This window comes from Microtus oregoni, unplaced genomic scaffold (assembly GCF_018167655.1).
Source record: "Microtus oregoni isolate MIOR12 unplaced genomic scaffold, Mior012 000008F_ref0000371, whole genome shotgun sequence".
Taxonomy (NCBI): domain Eukaryota; kingdom Metazoa; phylum Chordata; class Mammalia; order Rodentia; family Cricetidae; genus Microtus; species Microtus oregoni.
Genome location: NW_024543067.1, coordinates 54,971,896 through 54,991,769, shown reverse-complemented (window position 1 = coordinate 54,991,769; position 19,874 = coordinate 54,971,896). Strand labels below are relative to the sequence as shown.

Here is a 19,874-nt window from a genome sequence, read left to right as displayed (position 1 = left end):
TTAAATAACATAGGGCTCTGTTGAAGTGAGACACAATTACTCCTGGCAGTACCGATCTATTCCCGAGAGAATGTTGAGCACTAAAGACACACCACTTGGAGCTTGTTTTCTTCTCAGCAAAAGTGGCTTTGGGCAAAGAAATGCCCATGCTTTCACCACCATGAGATACATGATATCAGGAAATGGATAAGCAAGAGTGTCAAATTTTGCCAAGACAGGATAAGATGGTTTTGAAATTTTTTTTCTGCCTCTGAAAATGGTCTGTCAGCAACTCTAGGTCTTAGCCAAAGTTTCAAATCTTTTACCACTGTCTTTTTTAAAGACTGAATCTCCTGGCCTGTACATATTTCTGCTGATTTCATTGAGGCTCCTCGCCCCTGGTTCTCATTCTGAACATGCAATTTCAAGGGCTTAAGTTTTTTTTCTTTCAATATATATAACACCTCATCCTTGGACATTATTTGGAAAGTATATTGATTGTCTTCCTGGAGAGATACTCTGTTAATTTACTATAATTTTTTAACAGATTTGGATTGTCAAATTCAAAAGTATGAATTCTTTCAGATAATTTCTCTGTACACTTTGACATAGATTAAATTTTGTCTGTCAAATTAATGTTATCATTTTCAATACTATTAATTTCTTTTCAGGTAACTATTGATTTTTTGATGAAATTAATCCTGTCAGATTGCTGTTCATTATCACTCTGTAAAGACTGTATCATATCTAAGAGTGCCTCTTTCTTGGCTCTGCTATCAAACCATTTCTTAAGGATATAATATGAAAAAAAACTGAGTCCCAATATCCAATAAATGATAACCATATATGCCTTGCAGAATACAATCTATAGTATGAGCAAAGCAGTTACTAAAATTTTCCATGGCATTATATAACTTTCAAGTTTATTGATTTATTAAGTAATAAAATATTTAGCTGTTATGATGTCAGGTAAATTGTTTTAGGTGTAATAATCTTTATTTTCCTGCAGGTATCTCCGTTGCAGAGTTGTGACCAGTGGTGACACAACTGGTCACCACCTTGGTTTTCCACCTTGGTTCTGGTTAAGTATTGACAAATATGCTTTGCTTGACAAACTAAAAGGAAGTAAATCAATCCTGTACACGGAGCAAGATTTTACTTGAGTTACTGATTAAAAACTGACAGAGAACTTACTTGGTTGGCATCCAGAGCTACTCTTTTTTGGGTCCTCCATGGTCGCTGAAGGTTGCACTTGACCTTTGCTGTTTAGCGCAGGGCCTGCCAGGCTCCAGAAGACCCTGTGGTTGGCATTGCTGTTCATTATTACTCTGTAAAGACTGTATCATATCTAAGATTGCCTCTTTCTTGGCTCTGCTATCAAACCATTTCTTAAGGATATAATATGAAAAAAAACTGAGTCCCAACATCCAATAAATGATAACCATATATGCCTTGCAGAATACAATCTATAGTATGAGCAAAGCAGTTACTAAATTTTTCCATGGCATTATATAACTTTCAAGTTTATTGATTTATTAAGTAATAAAATATTTAGCTGTGACCTCGGGAACAGGGAGCACAAACCAGCAGCTGTGAAAGTTGCCATGCACCAGGGAATGTGGCAATGGGGGACGGCATGTGCAGAAACTTAGCTGTGCCATGGCAGAGGTTTTATAATAAAAATTGCTTAGTATGTGAAGCATGCCAAGAGGGCTGGGGTGAGGGTGGGTGGGGAAGAGACCTTCTGGGCTGTGGACTGTTTGGGCCTTTTAGACCGGCTTACCTGGTAGGTGTGAATTTCAGATCCACATAGGGAGCCAGATGAAGACAGACACTAAAAATAAATCCCACACTAGCACAGAATTGAGTACAATAAAGAGTTATTTATTTAGGTGTAGACTCACAAATCACAGTCTTCTGCATGAACGGGGAACAGGGACCAAATCCAACAGCCAGAAGAGAGAGGGAGAATATATGCTTTACATCAGCATTTATAGGATAAGATACCACACACAAGTGGGCAGATAATTTAGAGACTTCTGGCTATAGGATTTCCTAAAGCAAATTATTATTAATTTATAATAAAAAAATTGGGTATAGTCCAGGAGACCACCAATTAATGAATGTTCTTGCTTTCCTTGCAAAATTAGGTTTTATATTATTTAAAGGAAGAACACCATGTTTAACTCTGATTGTGCTTCGTAAGGTATTATCCAATAAGATGTTAAGAAAAAGCTTCACACACAGGGACAGAGGTCAATCCATTCTTCTCATGTTCCTTCTTTCCAGGTGACTCTAGGTGTTTGTCATGTAGTCAGCTAAAACCAACTCTAAGAGTCTATAACAAAGTAAGTGCACTGATTTTTCAACTTGCTTTTAGAAAACAATATTTAGATCATCAAAAGGCTACAAAGTAAATTATAAGATCTCCCAATAATAAAAACAATATATAAAAATGTTATTTAAAAATAGGGCTAGAAAATGTAATCCGTTTGCTTAGGTACTTGCTAAACAAGCATCAGGATTCAAGTTAGTTCTCAAAAATCTACTTTAAAAACTAGGATGATGACTGGGAAATGCAAGCACAGCACTGGGAGGTAGAGACAGGCAGATTGCTAGGGCAAACTATCCACCCAGACTAGCTACCTGCCTAAGTCCAGGTCGGTGAGAGACCTTGCATCCAAAAATACGGACAGCCTGAGGATCAACACCAGAACTGGTCCTTTGCTTTTCACATACTCGTGCATATACTTGCACATATAACTTCCTTACATGTGTACATATATACAGACAAATAAATAAGGTTTCCTCAAACATTTATGATTGCCTATAATCTTACATACTTGGGTAGAAGAGGCATGAGTCTTCAAATATACAAAGTGTTGAGTTGGATATGATATAATAGCAAGCTTCTGTAAAACAGAAATTTGTTTATTATTTTAAATTCTCTAACTGTTTTCCAAAAAGATGTGTCAGACTATCTTCTGATATTTAATTAAGAGCAGCTCAATATACTGTGTGCTGGACCAACAAGATGATCTAGTAGTTTATAATAAATGTGGAATCTCAAATTCTATTGAGATTTCATTGGTCAAAATAAATGGTTTTAATTCAGGTGGTATCTCTAAATAAATCTTTAACACCAATAGAGATTGCTTTTGATAAAGGAAAAAGATTAACCACCTGGGATATGGCATTTTCCTCCTTTTCAAGGGTTTTCTCCCTGAGAGTTGGAAATCCTTGGAGACTGTGCAATAAGTTATTTGGTGTTGGCATATATAATTCTAAAGTACATCTTCAGAGTACAGGAGGCAGAACTGCTCAGATGATTGCAAGAGGTGAGAGTGTGTCCAACTCTAGAGCTGAAGAAGTTCTTATGGTTGTTAAGCTGTCATTACATCAACATCAAACGTAGTTCTGAGACTAAGTACAGATTCCTGGTTCCTCAGCAGTGATGACTGCACAATGCTGAGCAATCAGTATTAGAGAGTTTGTGAGTGGGAAGTAAAATTTGTGCTGAGACTGTTAGAAAAAAAGAAAGTGATTCATGGGTCTAGAAGAACCACTGTCAAAATCTGTACTATACTACTTACTAACTCATTTATTCAGTTACTAATGGAGTAATATTTATTATTTAGTAGGAAGTTAAGTCAGTTCCATTTTAATGAATATATAATAGGAAGTAAATATTTGCCAAAAAATTGGGTGTACAAATTGGAATAGATTGTCTACATCACTGCCTGTTACACATTTTATGCCCAACAATAAGTTCCTAATTTCTTTGTTAAATTAATATTAGCATACTTAAATACCTTAGCTATCATACACTAAATGAAGCTCTAATTACTTCCCTTAGCATATAATAAAGTCCCAAGAAATCACAATATTACTTAAGAAAATATATATTCTGAATTATTTTTGTTCTGCCATTGTTCTTCTTTAGGGGGACATATATCATTGTCGTCACCACACAGATGGCATGCATCTGTGTATAACAGTGTTTCCAAATTCTTGAACACATAGATAATGGCATAGATTACAGCATAATAGGATGAGTAGAAGAGGGCTGTGGTCCTTAATAGGAACTACCAAGTTTCCCACAGAAGAATGAAGAATAAACTAAGCACCTCAGCACATGCTAGGATGTGTATTGCTTTTCTTTTATGAATTTTTATCACACTTTAATCACTGCTTATTTATAAATAATGTTTCAGATGTTTATTTCTTTATGCACTATACAGGGATGCATGGACTTCCTTGGCCTAGTAAGGATTTATGTTTTGGTGTTTCCATATGGCTTGCATCAAATCATTTATCTCAAAGATGAGGAAATGTTTTCAGTCCTATAATTTGTATGTTCCTAGTTAAGTCTTGAAAATTTTAAGAAATTTGTTGGTCTATGGATGCATTTCCCAGGTTATTTTTGTCTTTGAGGTAACTTTGAAGGCATGCTGAACACAAGAAGTACACTTTACCCTGGGAAATATATGATATCTGTCTCAAGTTTAACCCCAAAAGGAAAAAGTTTCATAGTGCTAGATTCCATAAAACCCTCTTAATCTGTGATTTCTATTATGATGACAATAATTCAAGCAATTATGCTCAATGACAAAATTAGACCTTTTCTGAGGCATTACAGAATGAAATAGCCCCATTAAATTAGTTTTGGTTTGCTAACTAATTTGAAACATCTAAGGTTAAGTGTAACATATTTTGCATTTTCAATTCATCCTGATTATCATTGGGGACCATAGATGCTTTGTAAGCAAAAGAAATTTCTAGAGAACCCTAATGAATCTATAGACATTTGAATAATTATAATAAAGCATTTTATGAAAGAAGACAATAAAAATAATTAACATCATATTCATTTACTCAATAGAGGTGATGTCTTTCCAAATTTTATGGTTGTGAACTAGCTCAAAATTTTGCTTATTGTACAACATTCCAATGAGTATTGCTACATTTCTGTACTTAGCCTAAGCTCACCAGGCTGCAGTACTAATCAATTAAATTACAAATTTACTGCTTTTTCCTGCCAGCTTTATTTTATCTGCAAAATTTATCACATATTTGGAGCCCATTCCAATAAATATATGCTAGTACTCCAGATTTAGGCTGTGAGTTCTTTAAATCAGAGTGGATGTCACTTTTCCTTTTACTGCTACAATGACCTGAGGTAATCGTCATTTCCTTTGTAGTGAGGAATATTTACATGGAGATCAAGAATGAGAACGAGCTGGAGCAAAGCAAAAAATGGGTAGGGAAGAACAATGCTAGAAACTGTCTTTGAAGCATGGGATTAGACTGATTTTACTTATTTTAATGCCTCCCAAGTGTACAATTTTGTGTTTTATGATTTACAGTTTTATTCTGATACTTTATGCAGTGCAGATCTCTACATGCTTTCCGAAGTGATTTAATCATCATGTTTAGCATAGAGTAAAATGTTCTATAATAAAAATTTAAGAGTATTGCTTATAATTATAAATATTTCAATGGATTTATAAGCTACTAGTCTATCTACAATAAAACATAAATTCCAAATACAAAAATGAGAAATGACCTAATGGCACTGGCTTAACTGATGTAATCAATTAATTTTGTAGCTGAGTCTAGAATATGGAAAGCTGACATAATACTAATATTCAATATATCCTGAAATAGAATATGAACAAATTATGTACAGCTGTGGATGTTACCATGAGAAAAGGTAAAAATAAAATTGGAGTTGTTATGTGGAGACTCAGCTTTCACTTGGGACTAAGTCTAAGACTATATAAAAAAGGGCAATGAGGTTTATTCTCTTCATATATACATTTAAATTTTGCGTTGGTAAATTTTATTATTATTGGAATTATTGTAGTTAACTTTGATGAATAACAACATTGGAAACAATTAATTCATATTTCATATTCACAATAGTTTTACATCTAATTGAAAAGCTACTACGTACATTATTCTCTTAGAAATAAGGCACTTACGGGACAGACAAGTTGACTCAGAGGATAAACGCACTTGCACACAATGCTGATAACCTGCATTCAGTCCTCACAATCTACATGGTTGAAGGTGAGAAGAAAATTTCCAAAGTTATTGTGTGGCCTTTACATGTGTGCCTTAACATACACCAATGCACATGCATATCATTGAAACAAGCACAATTAATAATAATATAAATATGCTATTCATAAAATAAAATTAAAATATTTGCTAATAGTTTATATGAATGTTGCATACAGACAGATTCAAGAAGAAAGTTTTGTACTGAACATTATATACCTTCAGAGTGTCCAGATTTTCTTATTGTTACTTTTTAAGACACACATTTTTTTTTACATTATGCTGTATTGATATTTTCTTTCAATTGTGAAATGATCCAAAGTAGAGAAGGGTTGCTTAAAAATTACACTGGTGTTTTAATAGCTATAAATTTATATGTGAAATCCCCTAATTTGATTATGAGAAACTTCTGCATAATTCTGTGAGCCTTCATTTTTTTACCTTGTTGAATATAAAAACATTTCTACGATGAGTTCTTTGCTTCTCAGAATTTTCTTCAAGTTCTCTCAGAACTGCATAAAATATACAGAGTATAATGTGTTTATTAGATTGAGTTTACATATGTTGGGCTAAGCTGTCTATAATTTATTCTATCTCTGTTGCTTTTTTAATTTAAAAATTTAATTGAAATGTTTAATATAATGAGACATGTTAATAAACTCAAAATAAAAGTAACTGACATACAAAAACTAGTAAATACAAAACTTTTGGTGATGTCTTTATGTAAGACAGAACAGGCTTCAAACAGTATTTCAGTAAATAGAAAATACACCATAGCTTAGTGAGAAAAGATGTGACTGGTTTTAATATTTAAAGCATAAAAAAAGTGATCAGAAATTTTGTGTAGGCATTACAGTGCTTCGCTCAATAGATATTATAGCAGCAGCAAAAAAGGTTATTGTTATACCTGGAAAATCTATAAATATAATTAAAAAGTAAACAACTGAAATATTCATAAGCAAATGCAGTGTATTTATGGGCAGCAAGATCAAGAGGTTCTTAGTCTGACAATATTGTCAGATAAAGTTTTATTTTTTATTTTGTGGAGCAGAAAATTGCCCAATATTCCTATATGTTTATGCTACTAATTTACTAATGAGAATGTCTTGCCAGACCTGATGTTATTACAGATAACAAGGTGCCCAGCTGGATAAGGTTTTTTGAGCATTTTCTCAATGTAACTTTCAACATTGTGAAAGGTATACAGTAAGGATGACACTTATAGGCAAGTACCATTCTGGAATCTTCATGTTCTTTGACAAAGTACAGGGTACCCTCAGTAAAAACGTCCTTCTAATGAGCTCTGGAAAGACCATTAACATTTTCAGGAGTTGGTGAGATCACACTGGCCAGCAATTTCAAATGGGGAAACCCATTAACCCAAGGTGTTTCATGAATCAAAGGGAAGACAGTCCTTAACACAAAAGGACAGCTGCACTTACAAACTCAGAGTGATTTCAGTCCTATGCCTACGTACTATGGATGCTCAATAGAGTCCAAATCTCTGCATTGCGAGGGAGGTGGGCAGGAATTTCCTCCTCTAACTGAAAAGCTACTGGTATTAGATGGCTGCTGAAAGAGGAAGACTAATTTTCATTAAGAATGATTCCCTGGTAAGTTTATCATACTCTTGTGGAAGGCTGCATATCTAACAATTCATGGGCATCTCAAATTGGGCATTATGAGTGAAAAAAGAAGACACAAAGGGGCTTCAAACTAAAGGATTTCAATGAGGGGTTGAATATGATCAAAACGCATTATAGGACATTCTCAAAGTATGAATTAAAAGAAAATTTATAATTAATATAGTTACTAAGAAAATTTAGGCAATGCAATACTATGTAATTTTAAAGTAGATTCACTAAAAATAGTAAAACTATAATGCATTTTAAGATATAAAAACTTTAGAGAAAGCATAAAATTTGTAAAGTTACCACATCTATGGAATGATGAACAACTTAGGAAGTATTTTTAGTTGAGATATTATGATAAATTAGATGTTTAATTTCTTGTGAGATATATTCAAATGGAGTTTCATGGGATATTTTAAAAAATGAAAATGTTAAAATGAATTAAATTTGAAGAACTGACTGATACATGGGAAAGAATAAGAAATAGGATTGTGAGATCTAAGTCAATCTGGGATATAGAGTGAGCCCGTTTTTTGTTTGTTTGTTTATTTTTAGTTGTTGAAAAAAATTTCTGCTTCCTCCCCGTTTTCCATTTCCCTCCTCCTCCTCCCACACATCATCCCGTCCCCCTCTCCCCACTCCTCTCCTCCTCCCCCCACTCCATTCCCCCTCCCTCTCGAGAATGAAGAGCAGTCCAGTTTCCCTGCCCTGCAGGAAGTCCAAGGTCCTCCCACTTCTATCCAGGACCAGGAAGGTGAACATCCAAACAGGCTAGGCACCCACAAAGCCATTTCATGTATTAGGATCGAAACCTAGTGCCATTGTCCTTGGCTTCTCATCAGCCTTCATTGTTCGCCATGTTCAGAGAGTCAGGTCTCATCCCATGCTTATTCAGTCCCAGTCGCGCTGGCCTTGGTGAGCTCCCAATAGATCAGTTCCACTGTCACAGTGGGTGGGTGCACACCTCGTGGTCCTGACTTCCTTGCTCATGTTCTCACTCCTTCTGCTCCTCATTTGGATCTTAAGAGCTCAGTCCAGTGCTCCAATTTGGGTCTTTGTCTCTATCTCAATCCATCACCAAATGAAGGTTCTAAGGTGATATGCAAGATATTCATCAGTATGGCTATAGGATAGGGTCATTTCAGGTTCCCTCTCCTCAGTTGCCCAAGGTACTAGCTGGGGACATCTCCCTGGATACCTGGAAGCCCCTCTAGAGTCCAGTCTCTTGCCAACCATAAGATGGCTCCCTTAATTAGGATATATATTTTTCTGCTCCCATATCCACCCTTCCTTTATCCCAACCATCCCATTTCCACAAACTCCCCCCATACTCCTCTTCTCACGTTTCTCACCCCATTTCCCCTTAGCCCCATGCCACCTCACCCCCAAGTTCCCAGTTTTTGCCCGGCAATCTTGTCTACTTCCCATATCCAGGCAGATGACTATATGTTTTTCTTTGGGTTCACCTTCTTATTTAGCTTCTCTAGGATCGCAAATTATATGCTCAATGTCCTTTATTTATGGCCAGAAACCAATTATAAGTGAGTACATCCCATCTTCATCTTTTCTGGTCTGGGATACCTCACTCAAGATAGTGTTTTCTATTTTCATCCATTTTCATGCAAAATCCACAAAGTCCTTGTTTTTTTACTGCCGAGTAGTACCCTAATATGTATATATTCCACACTTTCTTCATCCATTCTTCCATTGAAGGGCATCTAGGTTGTTTCCAGGTTCTGGCTATTACAAATAATGCTGCTATGAACATAGTTGAACAAATACTTTTGTAATATGATAGGTCATCTCTTGGGTATATTCCCAAGAGTGGTATTACTGGATCTTGGGGTAGGTTGATCCCGAATTTCCTGAGAAATCGCCACACTGATTTCAAAAGTGGTTGCACAAGTTTGTATTCCCACCAGCAATGGATGAGTGTGCTCCATACTCCACAAAGTCTACAGCAAAGGCTATCATTGGTGTTTTTAATTTTAGCCATTCTGACAGGTGTAAGATGGTATCTCAATGTTGTTTTAATTTGCATTTCCCTGATCACTAAGGAAGTTGAGCATGACCTTAGGTTTCTTTTGGCCATTTGAATTTCTTCTGTTGAGAATTCTCTGTTCATTTTAGTGTCCCATTTTTTAATTGGGTTAAATAGCGTTTTAAAGTCTAGTTTCTTGAGTTCTTTATATATTTTGAAGATCAGACCTTTGTCTGTTGCAGGGTTGGTGAAGATCTTCGCCCAGACAGCGGGTTGCCTTTTTGTCTTAGTGACAGTGTCCTTTGCTTTACAGAAGCTTCTCAGTTTCAGGAGGTTCCATTTATTTAATGTTGTCCTTAATGTCTGTTCTGCTGGGGATATATGTAGGAAGTGATCTCCTGTGCCCATATGTTGTAGAGTACTTCCCACTTTCTCTTCTATCAGGTTCATTATGTTCAGCCTGATATTGAGGTCTTTAATCCATTTGGACTTCAGTTTTGTGCATGGTGATAGATCTGGATCTATTTTCATTCTTCTACAGGTTGACAACCAGTTCTGAAAGCACCATTTGTTGAAGATGCTTTCTTTCTTCCGTTGAATACTTTTAGATCCTTTATCAAAAATCAGGTGTTCATAGGTTTGTGGGTTAAAATCCGGGTCTTCTATACGATTCCATTGGTCGACTTCTCTGTTTTTGTGCCAGTACCACACTGTTTTCATTACTGTAGCTCTGTAACAGAGTTTGAAGTCAGGGATGGTAATGCCTCCAGAAGTTCCTTTATTGTATAAGATTATTTTGGGTATCCTGGGTTTTTATTTTCTATATAAAGTTGATTATTGTCCTCTCAAAATTTGTGAAGAATTTTGATGGGATTTTAATGGGGATTGCATTGAATCTATAAATTGCCCTTGGTAGAATTGCCATTTTTACTATGTTGATCCTCCCAATCCAAGAGCAAGGAAGATCCTTCCATTTTCTGGTATCTTCCTCAATTTCTTTCTTCAAAGACTTAAAGTTCTTGTAAATAGATCCTTCACTTCCTTGGTTAGAGTTACCCCAAGATATTTTATGCTATTTGTGGCTATCGGGAAAGGTGATGCTTCTCTGATTTCCCAATCTGCTTCCTTATCTTTTGTGTATAGGAGGGCAACTGATTGTTTTGGAATTGATCTTGTATCCTGCCACATTACTAAAGCTGTTTATCAGCTGTAGGAGTTCTTTGCTGGAGTTTTTGGGGTCACTTATGTAAACTATCATATCATCTGCAAATAATGAAAGGTTAACTCCTTCCTTTCCAATTTGAATCCCTTTGATCCTCTTTTGTTGTCTTATTGCTATTGCTAGAACTTCAAGCACTATATTGAAGAGCTATGGAAAGAGTGGACAGCCTTGTGGTGTTCCTGATTTTAGTGGGATTGCTTTGAGTTTCTCTACATTAAATTTGATGTTAGCTGTTGGCTTGCTATAAATAGCTTTTATTACAATTAGGAATGACACTTGTATCCATAATCTCTCTAAGACCTTTATCATGAAGGGATGTTGAATTTTGTCAAATACTTTTTCAGCATCTAATGAAATGATCATATGGTTTTTTTCTTTCAGTTTATTTATATGATGGATTACATTGATAGATTTTCATATGTTGAACCAGCCCTGCATCCCTGGGATGAAGCCTACTTGATCATAATGGATAATTTTTCTAATGTGTTCTTGGATTTGGTTTACCAGTATTTTAATGAAGATTTTTGCATCGATGTTCATGAGTGAGATTGGCCTATAATTCTCTTTCTTGGTTGAGTCTTTGTGTGGTTTTGGTATCAGGGTAACTGTAGCTTCATAAAAGGAATTTGGCAATGACTTTTCTGTTTCTATATTGTGAAATACATTAAGAAGTATAGGTATTAGGTGTTCTTGGAAGTTCTGGTAGAACTCTGCATTGAAACCGTCTGGACCTGGGCATTTTTTTGGTAGGGAGGTTTTTTCTAACAACTTCTAATTCTTCATGACTAACAGGTCTATTTAGATTTTTCACCTGGTCCTGGTGTAACTTTGGCATATAATACTTATTTAAAAAATGTCCATTTCTTTTACATTTTCCAATTTTGTGGCATACAGGCTTTTGTAGCAAGATCTAATGATTCTCTGAATTTCTCTGTTTCTTTGGTTATATCTCCCTTTCCATTTCTGATCTTCTTAATTTCCATATTCTCTCTTTGCCATTTTATTAGTTTGGATAGGGGTTTATCAATCTTATTGATTTTCTCCAAGAACCTGATTTTTGTTTCATTGATTCTTTGGATTATTTTCTGTGTTTCTCTTTTGTTGATTTCAGCCCTCAGTTTGATTATTTCCAGTCTTCTACTCCTCCTAGAGCTTTCAGGTAGACTGCTAAGTCTCCAATGTGTGCTTTCTCCGTGTTTTTTTTTAGTTGGCACCTAGTCCTATGAACTTTTCTCTTAACACTGCTTTCATAATGTCCCATAGGTTTGAGTATGTTGAGTCTTTATTTTCACTGAATTCAAGAAAGACTTTAATTTCTTTCTTTATTTCTTCCTTGATCCAGGTGTGGTTCAGTAGTTGACTGTCCAGTTTCCATGATTTCGTAGGCTTTCTGAGGGTAGCATTGTTGTTGAATTCTAACTTTAATCCATGGTGATCCGATAAGACACAGGTGGTTACGAATATTTTTTAGTAACTGTGTAAGTTTGCTTTGTTACTGAGTATGTGGTCAATTTTTGAGAAGGTTCCATGAGTTGAAGAGAAAAAGGTATATTCTTTCCTATTTGGGTGGAATGTTCTATAGACATCTGTTAAGTCCATTTCATTCATTACCTCTGTTAGTTCTCTTATTTCTCTGTTAGGTTTCTGTCTGATTGACCTGTCCAGTGGTGAGAGAGGAGTATTGAAATCTCCTACTATTAGTGTGTATAGTTTGATGACTGCCTTGAGTTTAATAATGTTTATTTTACATAAGTGTGTGCTTTAATATTAGGGGCATAGATATTCAGGTTTGAGTCTTTGTCTTGATCAATTGTTCCTGTTATGAATTAAAAATGTCCCTCTCCATCTCTTCTGATTGATTTTAGTTTGAAGTCAACTTTGTTAGAAATTAGTATGGCCACACCTGCTTGTTTCTTAGGTCCATTTGCTTGATAAACCTTTTCCCAGACCTTTACTCTGAGTACGTGCTTGTCTTTGTGGTTGAGGTGTGTTTCTTGTAAACAGAAGAATGTTGGATCCTGTTTTCGTATCCTATCTCTTAGCCTTTGCCTCTTTATAGTTGAGTTGAGTCCATTGATTTTAAGTGATATTAATGACCAGTGGTTCTTAACTCTGGTCATTTTTTTTCTTTCTTTTTTATTTTTTTGGTAGAAGAGTTTGTGTGTTTCCCTTCTTCGAGTTGTGCTGGTGAAGGGTCATTAGATGTCTGAGTTATTGTGGGCATTGGTGGACTCCTTGGGTTGTGATTTTCCTTCTATTTCTTTATCTAAGGCTGGATTTGTGGCTACATATTGTTTAAATTTGTTTTTATCCTGGAAAATTTTGTTTTCTCCATTTATAGTGAATGAAAGCTTGGCTGGGTATAGTAGTCTGAGCTTGCATCCATGGTCTCTTAGTTTCTGCAGTACATCTATCCAGGACCTTCTTGATTTCATGGTTTCCATAGAGAAGTCAGGTGTAAGTCTGATAGGTTTACCTTTATAAGTAACTTTACCTTTTTCCTTTGCAGCTTTTAATATTCTTTCTTTATTCTGTATGTTTTGTGTTTTGATTATTATATGGTGAGGAGATTTTTTTTTGATCCAGTTGATTCGGTGTTCTGTATGCTTTTTGAACCTTCAAAGGAATATCTTTCTTTAGGTTGGGAAAGTTTTTTTCTATAATTTTATTAAATATATTTTCTGGACCATTGGGCTGTTCTTCTTCTCCTACTTCTACTCCTATTATTCTTAGGTTTGGTCTTTTTATTGTGTCCCAGATTTCCTGAATGTTTTGTGATGAGAATTTTTTGGTTTTGCTGTTTTCTTTGATCAGTGTGTTTATTTTCTCTATGGTATCTTCAGTGTCTGAGATTCTTTCTTCTATCTCTTGTAATCTGTTGGTAGTACTTGTCTTTGGAGTTCCCGTTCATTTATCCAGATTTTCCATCTCTATCCTTCCCTTGATTTGTGTTTTCTTCATGACTTCCATTTCAATCTTCATGCTTTAACCGCTTCCCTTACCTGTTTGATTGCTTTTTCTTGTTTCTCTTGGTTTTCTTGGGTATCTTTGAGTGATTTATTCATTTCCTCTATCTTTTTGTTTGTAATCTCTAATTGTTTATGGCAGTTTTTCACCTCCTGTTTAAGGTCCTCTATTATTTTCATATAATTCACTTTTGAGTCGATTTCTTCTAATTCTTCTGGAGTAGGGTGTCCAATTCTTCTTATTTCAGGATCCCTGGATTCTGGTGATGTCATGTTGCCTTTCAGATTGTTGGAGGAATTCTTGCATTGGCACCTGCCCATCTCTTCCTTCAAACGGAGCCAGGAGAGGCCTGGTGTCTTGGTCCAATCTTTGCTGTAACTGACTTTCTGGGTGTATCTCCTCAGTGTAGAAGCAGGAACCATTCCCATCCAGATGGAAGTCCTCAGCACCAAAACATGGACGCCTAGTAGTCCAATTACACGTGGACAAAAGGGCGAACTTGGGGTCAGGGCGGGGTCGAGTAGAACACAGGAGACCCTGCAGTTCAATCTGAAGGTGCCCGTGCTCCTTTTCAGGGGTTCTTGAGGCCTGCCTGATAGGCAGGCACTCACTGCTCTGGGTGGGTAGCCTTAGTGTAGGAGCAGGAAACTGTTCCTGAGCAAAGGCAGGTTGGGGGGGGGGCTCGTGTGTAAGAAAGACTGCCCTGTAGCAGGGGCTGGGGGAAGGGAGTTTGTGCTCTTTTCCGGGACAGTCCACCCCTGGATAGCACACACTCACCCATCCAGATGGAACTCCTCAGCACTTAAACAGGGACGCCTAGTAGCCCAATGAGCGGGGGACAATAGGAAGAATGTAGCAGGGAGGGCAGGGTCCAGTAGAACACAGGAGACCCAGCAGCACAAGCTGAAGGTGCCCGTGCTCTCTTGTAGGGGACCTTGAGTCCTGCCTGGTCGAGCCCTTGTTTTATATAAACAATAATATCCATAGAACAGATAAATATTCAAAACTATAAAGAAAAAAATAAATTGACGTAGTAAACAAAATGCAAAACTGTAACTTGTAAAATCAGCATACATATGTAAGCTTAATTATTCATTAATAGAATCAACCAACTCCCAGAATGTAAAATTCATTGTTTATTCACATAATATCAAGGTGTACATGAGGTGACAGCCCCCTAATCTTTTCAGAATTCAGAAGGACCACTATTGCAAGCAAATACTGACTGAAGATATCTGAGGTTGAAAGAAATAGGTCAGCTCACTTGTATCTTCTCATCAATTGTTATATGTTCTCCTCAATGCTCTTTCAAAGTTCTCCCAATGATCTCTTTATCCCACAAAGTTTATATACCCACACAGCATAGTTAACAATTCTTTGGTAAATAACAATAATATCAAACACATATTTCTTAGTGCATACAAAACAAATAAGAGTGACAAAGCAGGATATAGGGTGTAAGTCTGTGCTGTGAGCAAGCATATCTGACAAGTGGGTAGAGGAATGACTATGATTTCTAAGAGGAGAGAGAATTTGTGTAAACTACATTTGTGCAGTTAGCTAAGCCAGACATTTGTAATTGTTAAATGTATCGAAAAATAGAAAGAAAACACAGCAGTGCCATTGCACTCTCTGGGCACTTTTGCTTCTTTCTTCCATTTCTTTGTTTGTGGTAACCATGGAAACTAGCATAAGCTGCAGAAAAAAAGCAAAAGCAATGACACTTGACCCTGGGTCAAGCAGGGTACTCTACTCCCTGGCTCCTAGTTGGAAAACAGTTCCTTTTCTTAGGGCTGGATTACTGATCCAATATTTCTAGGCATAAAGGCACAAACAGTTAATTTCCTAGATGGAAATCATTGGCAAACAAAACTGAGGCAGAGTTAAAAACAAATTATTAATATTTTTTACAGTAGAGCAAAAGTTAGTAAGGTTACGCTCTCTTGAATCAGCTGTCAGAGAATTCTGGAAATCCAGTTCTGTTTATCAGTAAAGACAAACATGCTATTTCTTCTACTCAGTGACTGGCTTTTCAAGTTATTTATTTATTTATTTATTCATTTATTTAAGATTTCTGTCTCCTCCCCATCACCGCCTCCCGTTTCCCTCCCCCTCCCCCAATCTGTGGTCTGTTTGCAAGGTTCCTCTGCTAGTTTGATGTCCTGCCATAAAGGATATTTGCGGCAGGCTAGCTTTATTTAGATTTGAATATGGGAAGAAGGGTTTGACTGAGTGAAGGGTTTCATATCTCAGTCCAACAGTGTGGGATCTGATCATTCAATTGCCAGTACAGGAAGAAGTTATGCTCAATGAATGATTTATACATGGCTGGGATATTTTGCGAAGAATCCCACTATAAAAAAAAGAGAGACACTATGACTTTACAAAAATAATAGTGACTCTTCAAAAGGAAGTTCCCTAAAGCCTTACAAGCTAGATGCTAGCCTAGAGATAACACCAGCTGTGCTCTCATTGTCTAATTCATATAAAGTTGAAAAGAAAATTTACTGCTTAAAATAAATCACAGAAAGTCACACACATATACACATGAAATCATTACAAAAATGCAAAGCATTTTATCATTTTATATAGTTGCCAATGTGTTGATATTTCACAGATAATTAGGAATGATACAAAACTACTCTGAAGAGTTATATCCAATACTTAAATTTATCCGCTGTATATATGAGTTTGGCTATTGATGCCTTTTAATGAAGTTTTTACTTTATCACATTTGAAACATTTTCTAATAATAAGATGTACCATTACTAAGACACGGCAAAAACTTGAAACACTCTAAGGCTTGCTAGTATGGTTTGCATACGATAGGATATGGGTACCAGTACACATAGTTCTTATTACAAAGTCACAAGTTTGTAATAATCTGTTTGATTATTTCTTTGCATACCTCCTTTTTCCAGGACTGCAAAATCTCTGACTGCTTAGCTTGAAGAGTGGATGGCAGCTGACTGGAGATACCCAGAAATATTTGAATTATGTTTAAAAATTCACTGAATGATAGGAGAATTGATACTCAAAATTTTCCTCTGTATAAAATTTTCTTCTTACATCAAGTTTCCAGAAGAGAATGGAAGAAGTAAATCAAACCAAAGTGATTGAATTCATCCTGGAAGGATTAACAGATATTCCAGAACTCCAATTGCCCCTATTCCTCATCTTTCTGGGAGTCTATCTGGATACAGTTGTGGGAAATCTAGGAATGATCATCTTGATTCTGTTTAGTTCTCAGCTTCACACACCTATGTATTATTTACTCAGCAGTCTGTCCTTTATTGACTTTTGTCAGTCGACTGTAATTATTCCCAAAATGCTGGTGAATTTTGTAACAGAGAAGAATGTCATTTCCTATTCAGAATGCATGGCTCAATTCTACTTCTTTGGTGCTTTTGCTGTTGCAGAATGTCACATGTTGGCTGTAATGGCATATGACCGCTATGTGGCTATCTCTAATCCTTTGCTTTACAATGTAACCATGTCCTATAAAGTCTGTTTGTGGATGATTGCTGGGGTATATGTTATGGGATTCTTTAGTGCCACAGCTTCGGCTTTCTTCATGATAAGATTGGTTTTCTGTAAGTCTAATATAATAAGGCATTACTTCTGTGATTATTACCCAATATTAGAGCTCTCTTGCTCTAGTACTTTTATCAATGAAGTACTATTATGGTCCCTTGGTTCATTTAACATTCTTATACCAGCTGTGACCATTCTTAGCTCGTACATCTTCATCATTGTTAGCATTCTCCACATTCAATCCACTGGGGGAAGACGCAAGGCCTTCAGCACCTGCAGCTCCCACATCTTGGCTGTTGCTTTTTTCTATGGTTCCACAGTGTTCATGTATCTTCAGCCATCATCAGTCAGCTCCCTGGGGCAAAGTAAATTGTCATCTGTGGTTTATACCATTGTTGTGCCTATGTTGAATCCCATGATCTACAGCTTGAGAAATAATGATGTCAAAATTTCCCTAAGAAAATTAATTCAAAAGGTAAGTTTTGACTCAACAAAGAATGATTTTCATTAGCAACACAATATAACTTCTGCAAGTCGTTGGAAGATGTAGCCTACATAGAGGAGTTAGTAACATTAGATGTGAGACTATTGTTAGCACATGGCTGTTTGGAAGAAATGTACCAAAGGTAGAAGTGGATTCTCGTCTTCCTATCAATGGAAAAGTGCTTTTCTTTTGTATAACCAGAGTTTATTAATATAGTGCCCTACATCACCTGGTGAAAATTTCCGAAGCTTTTTTTTGGTTGCTTATGCTTACATGTATGCTGTGCTTACACAAGTCAAACATAACTTTATTAAGATGCATAAATTTCTGCAATGTTTTTTGTTATCTCAATGATTTTTAGAAAGTCTTTTTGTTCAATTAGCAAATGATTCAAAAAATACTATCAATTCTATAAGTGAAGCTATTGTAATAAAATATTATACAATAGGATTATTGCATAAGTCTTATTGAAAACTAAGTGCATATACCAACAGAAAGTCGGCTCTATCATCATCCCACCCACAAGGTGTTTCCAATATCTTAAATTAGAAAGGCAGTGGTAAACAGGAAAGGAGGCACAATGCATTCTATGGTTTCTGTGCAATATTCTTCACACGGCTATATGACTCCTCATTTTTCCTATAATTCTATAGTCATATTTCTTTTTAATTTAGAGTTATGGTATGTTGTTTTCTCTGTAACCTCCCTGAGTTTCAGATTCAGAAGTTATAGTTGTTCATTGTAGCATCCATTTGTATCACTTATTCACATGGAAGAAAGATAAAATAGGCATTTTTTCTCAATAATGGCAAACCTCACTCATGAACACATGAGCATATTGAATGAAAACTAGGGGTCAGACAAGGAAACCTGAAACTTCTGAATCCTCTTGTTCTCAAAACTCTAGGTTAGGGTTACTAAAAGGAAGAATTTAAAATACCATTTTATTATAAATGTGCTTGCTCTGGCTTTATTCTATTGGATGTCAAAAAGTTACACACATGTTAATAGCCCAGTCTGCTCTTTTCAGGTTTTCTCAATATTTAAATAAAAAAGGATGAAGAAATTTAGATCAACAAGAAGAGGTTAGAAGCAGTCTCTTTCTGAGGTTGTGAGGTTCTGAGTTCAATTTGCAGCAGCCACATTGTGGTTCACAACTATCTAGAAAGAGATCTGCTACCCTCTTTTGGCATGCAGGCATATATCCAGGTCAACCACTGTTTACATAATAAATCTTAAAAAATAGAAAAATACTTTTAAAAAAGGTATGGAAAAAACAATTCATTTGCTAAAGTTCTTGATTATAAGCACCAGGATTGAAGTTGATTCTCAAAAACCTAATTTTAGAAGTATTGGTGACTGGAAATTATAAGCACAGAGGTAGAAACAACAAGATTCCCAGAACAAGCTGGACACCCAGAGTAGCCTACTTAGATACTTACAAGTTAGTTAGAGACCTTGCACCAAAGAAAATAGACAGCCTAAGGAACAACACCAGAGTTTGTTTTTACCCTTCACATTCTCATGCATGCACATGTGCACACAACCATATTACATGCATACAAATACACAGACAAATAAATAATTTGATAAATTGGTACATTGATACTTGCCTATAATCCTACCTAGAATGAGTCTGCAAAAATGTAGATTACAGATTTGTATATGATATAAAAGAAAACTTTTATATCATAAAAGGAAATTGGTTTATTAATTTCAAATCTTTAGTTTTTCCACAAGATGTAACTGTCAAAATGTCTTTTGTTTTTTAAGACTGCTATAGTGTGGGCTAAATATAATGTAGAACTGAACTAATAACACTGATTATTAGTTTATAAGAAATGTAGAATCTCAAATTCTACTCAGACTTCATTTGACAAAACAATGGTTTTAATACAGATAGTTTCTGCGTATAAAATTTTAACACCAATGTACAATTTTAGATATTAGAAAAAGAATAACCAGCAAGAAAATGCCATTTTGTTCTCTTTAAAGTGTTTGTTCCCTGAGAGT

The 19,874-nt window shown here is 35.8% G+C and overlaps 1 protein-coding gene across 1 annotated transcript; it reads left to right on the top strand.

The window, feature by feature from the left end:
• Window positions 1–16,931: 16,931 nt before the first annotated feature.
• LOC121451409 (olfactory receptor 150-like) lies at window positions 16,932–17,888 on the top strand. Its single transcript, XM_041656859.1, has one exon. It carries the CDS (start codon window positions 16,932–16,934, stop codon window positions 17,886–17,888), a length of 957 nt encoding a protein of 318 aa, XP_041512793.1.
• Window positions 17,889–19,874: the final 1,986 nt, after the last annotated feature.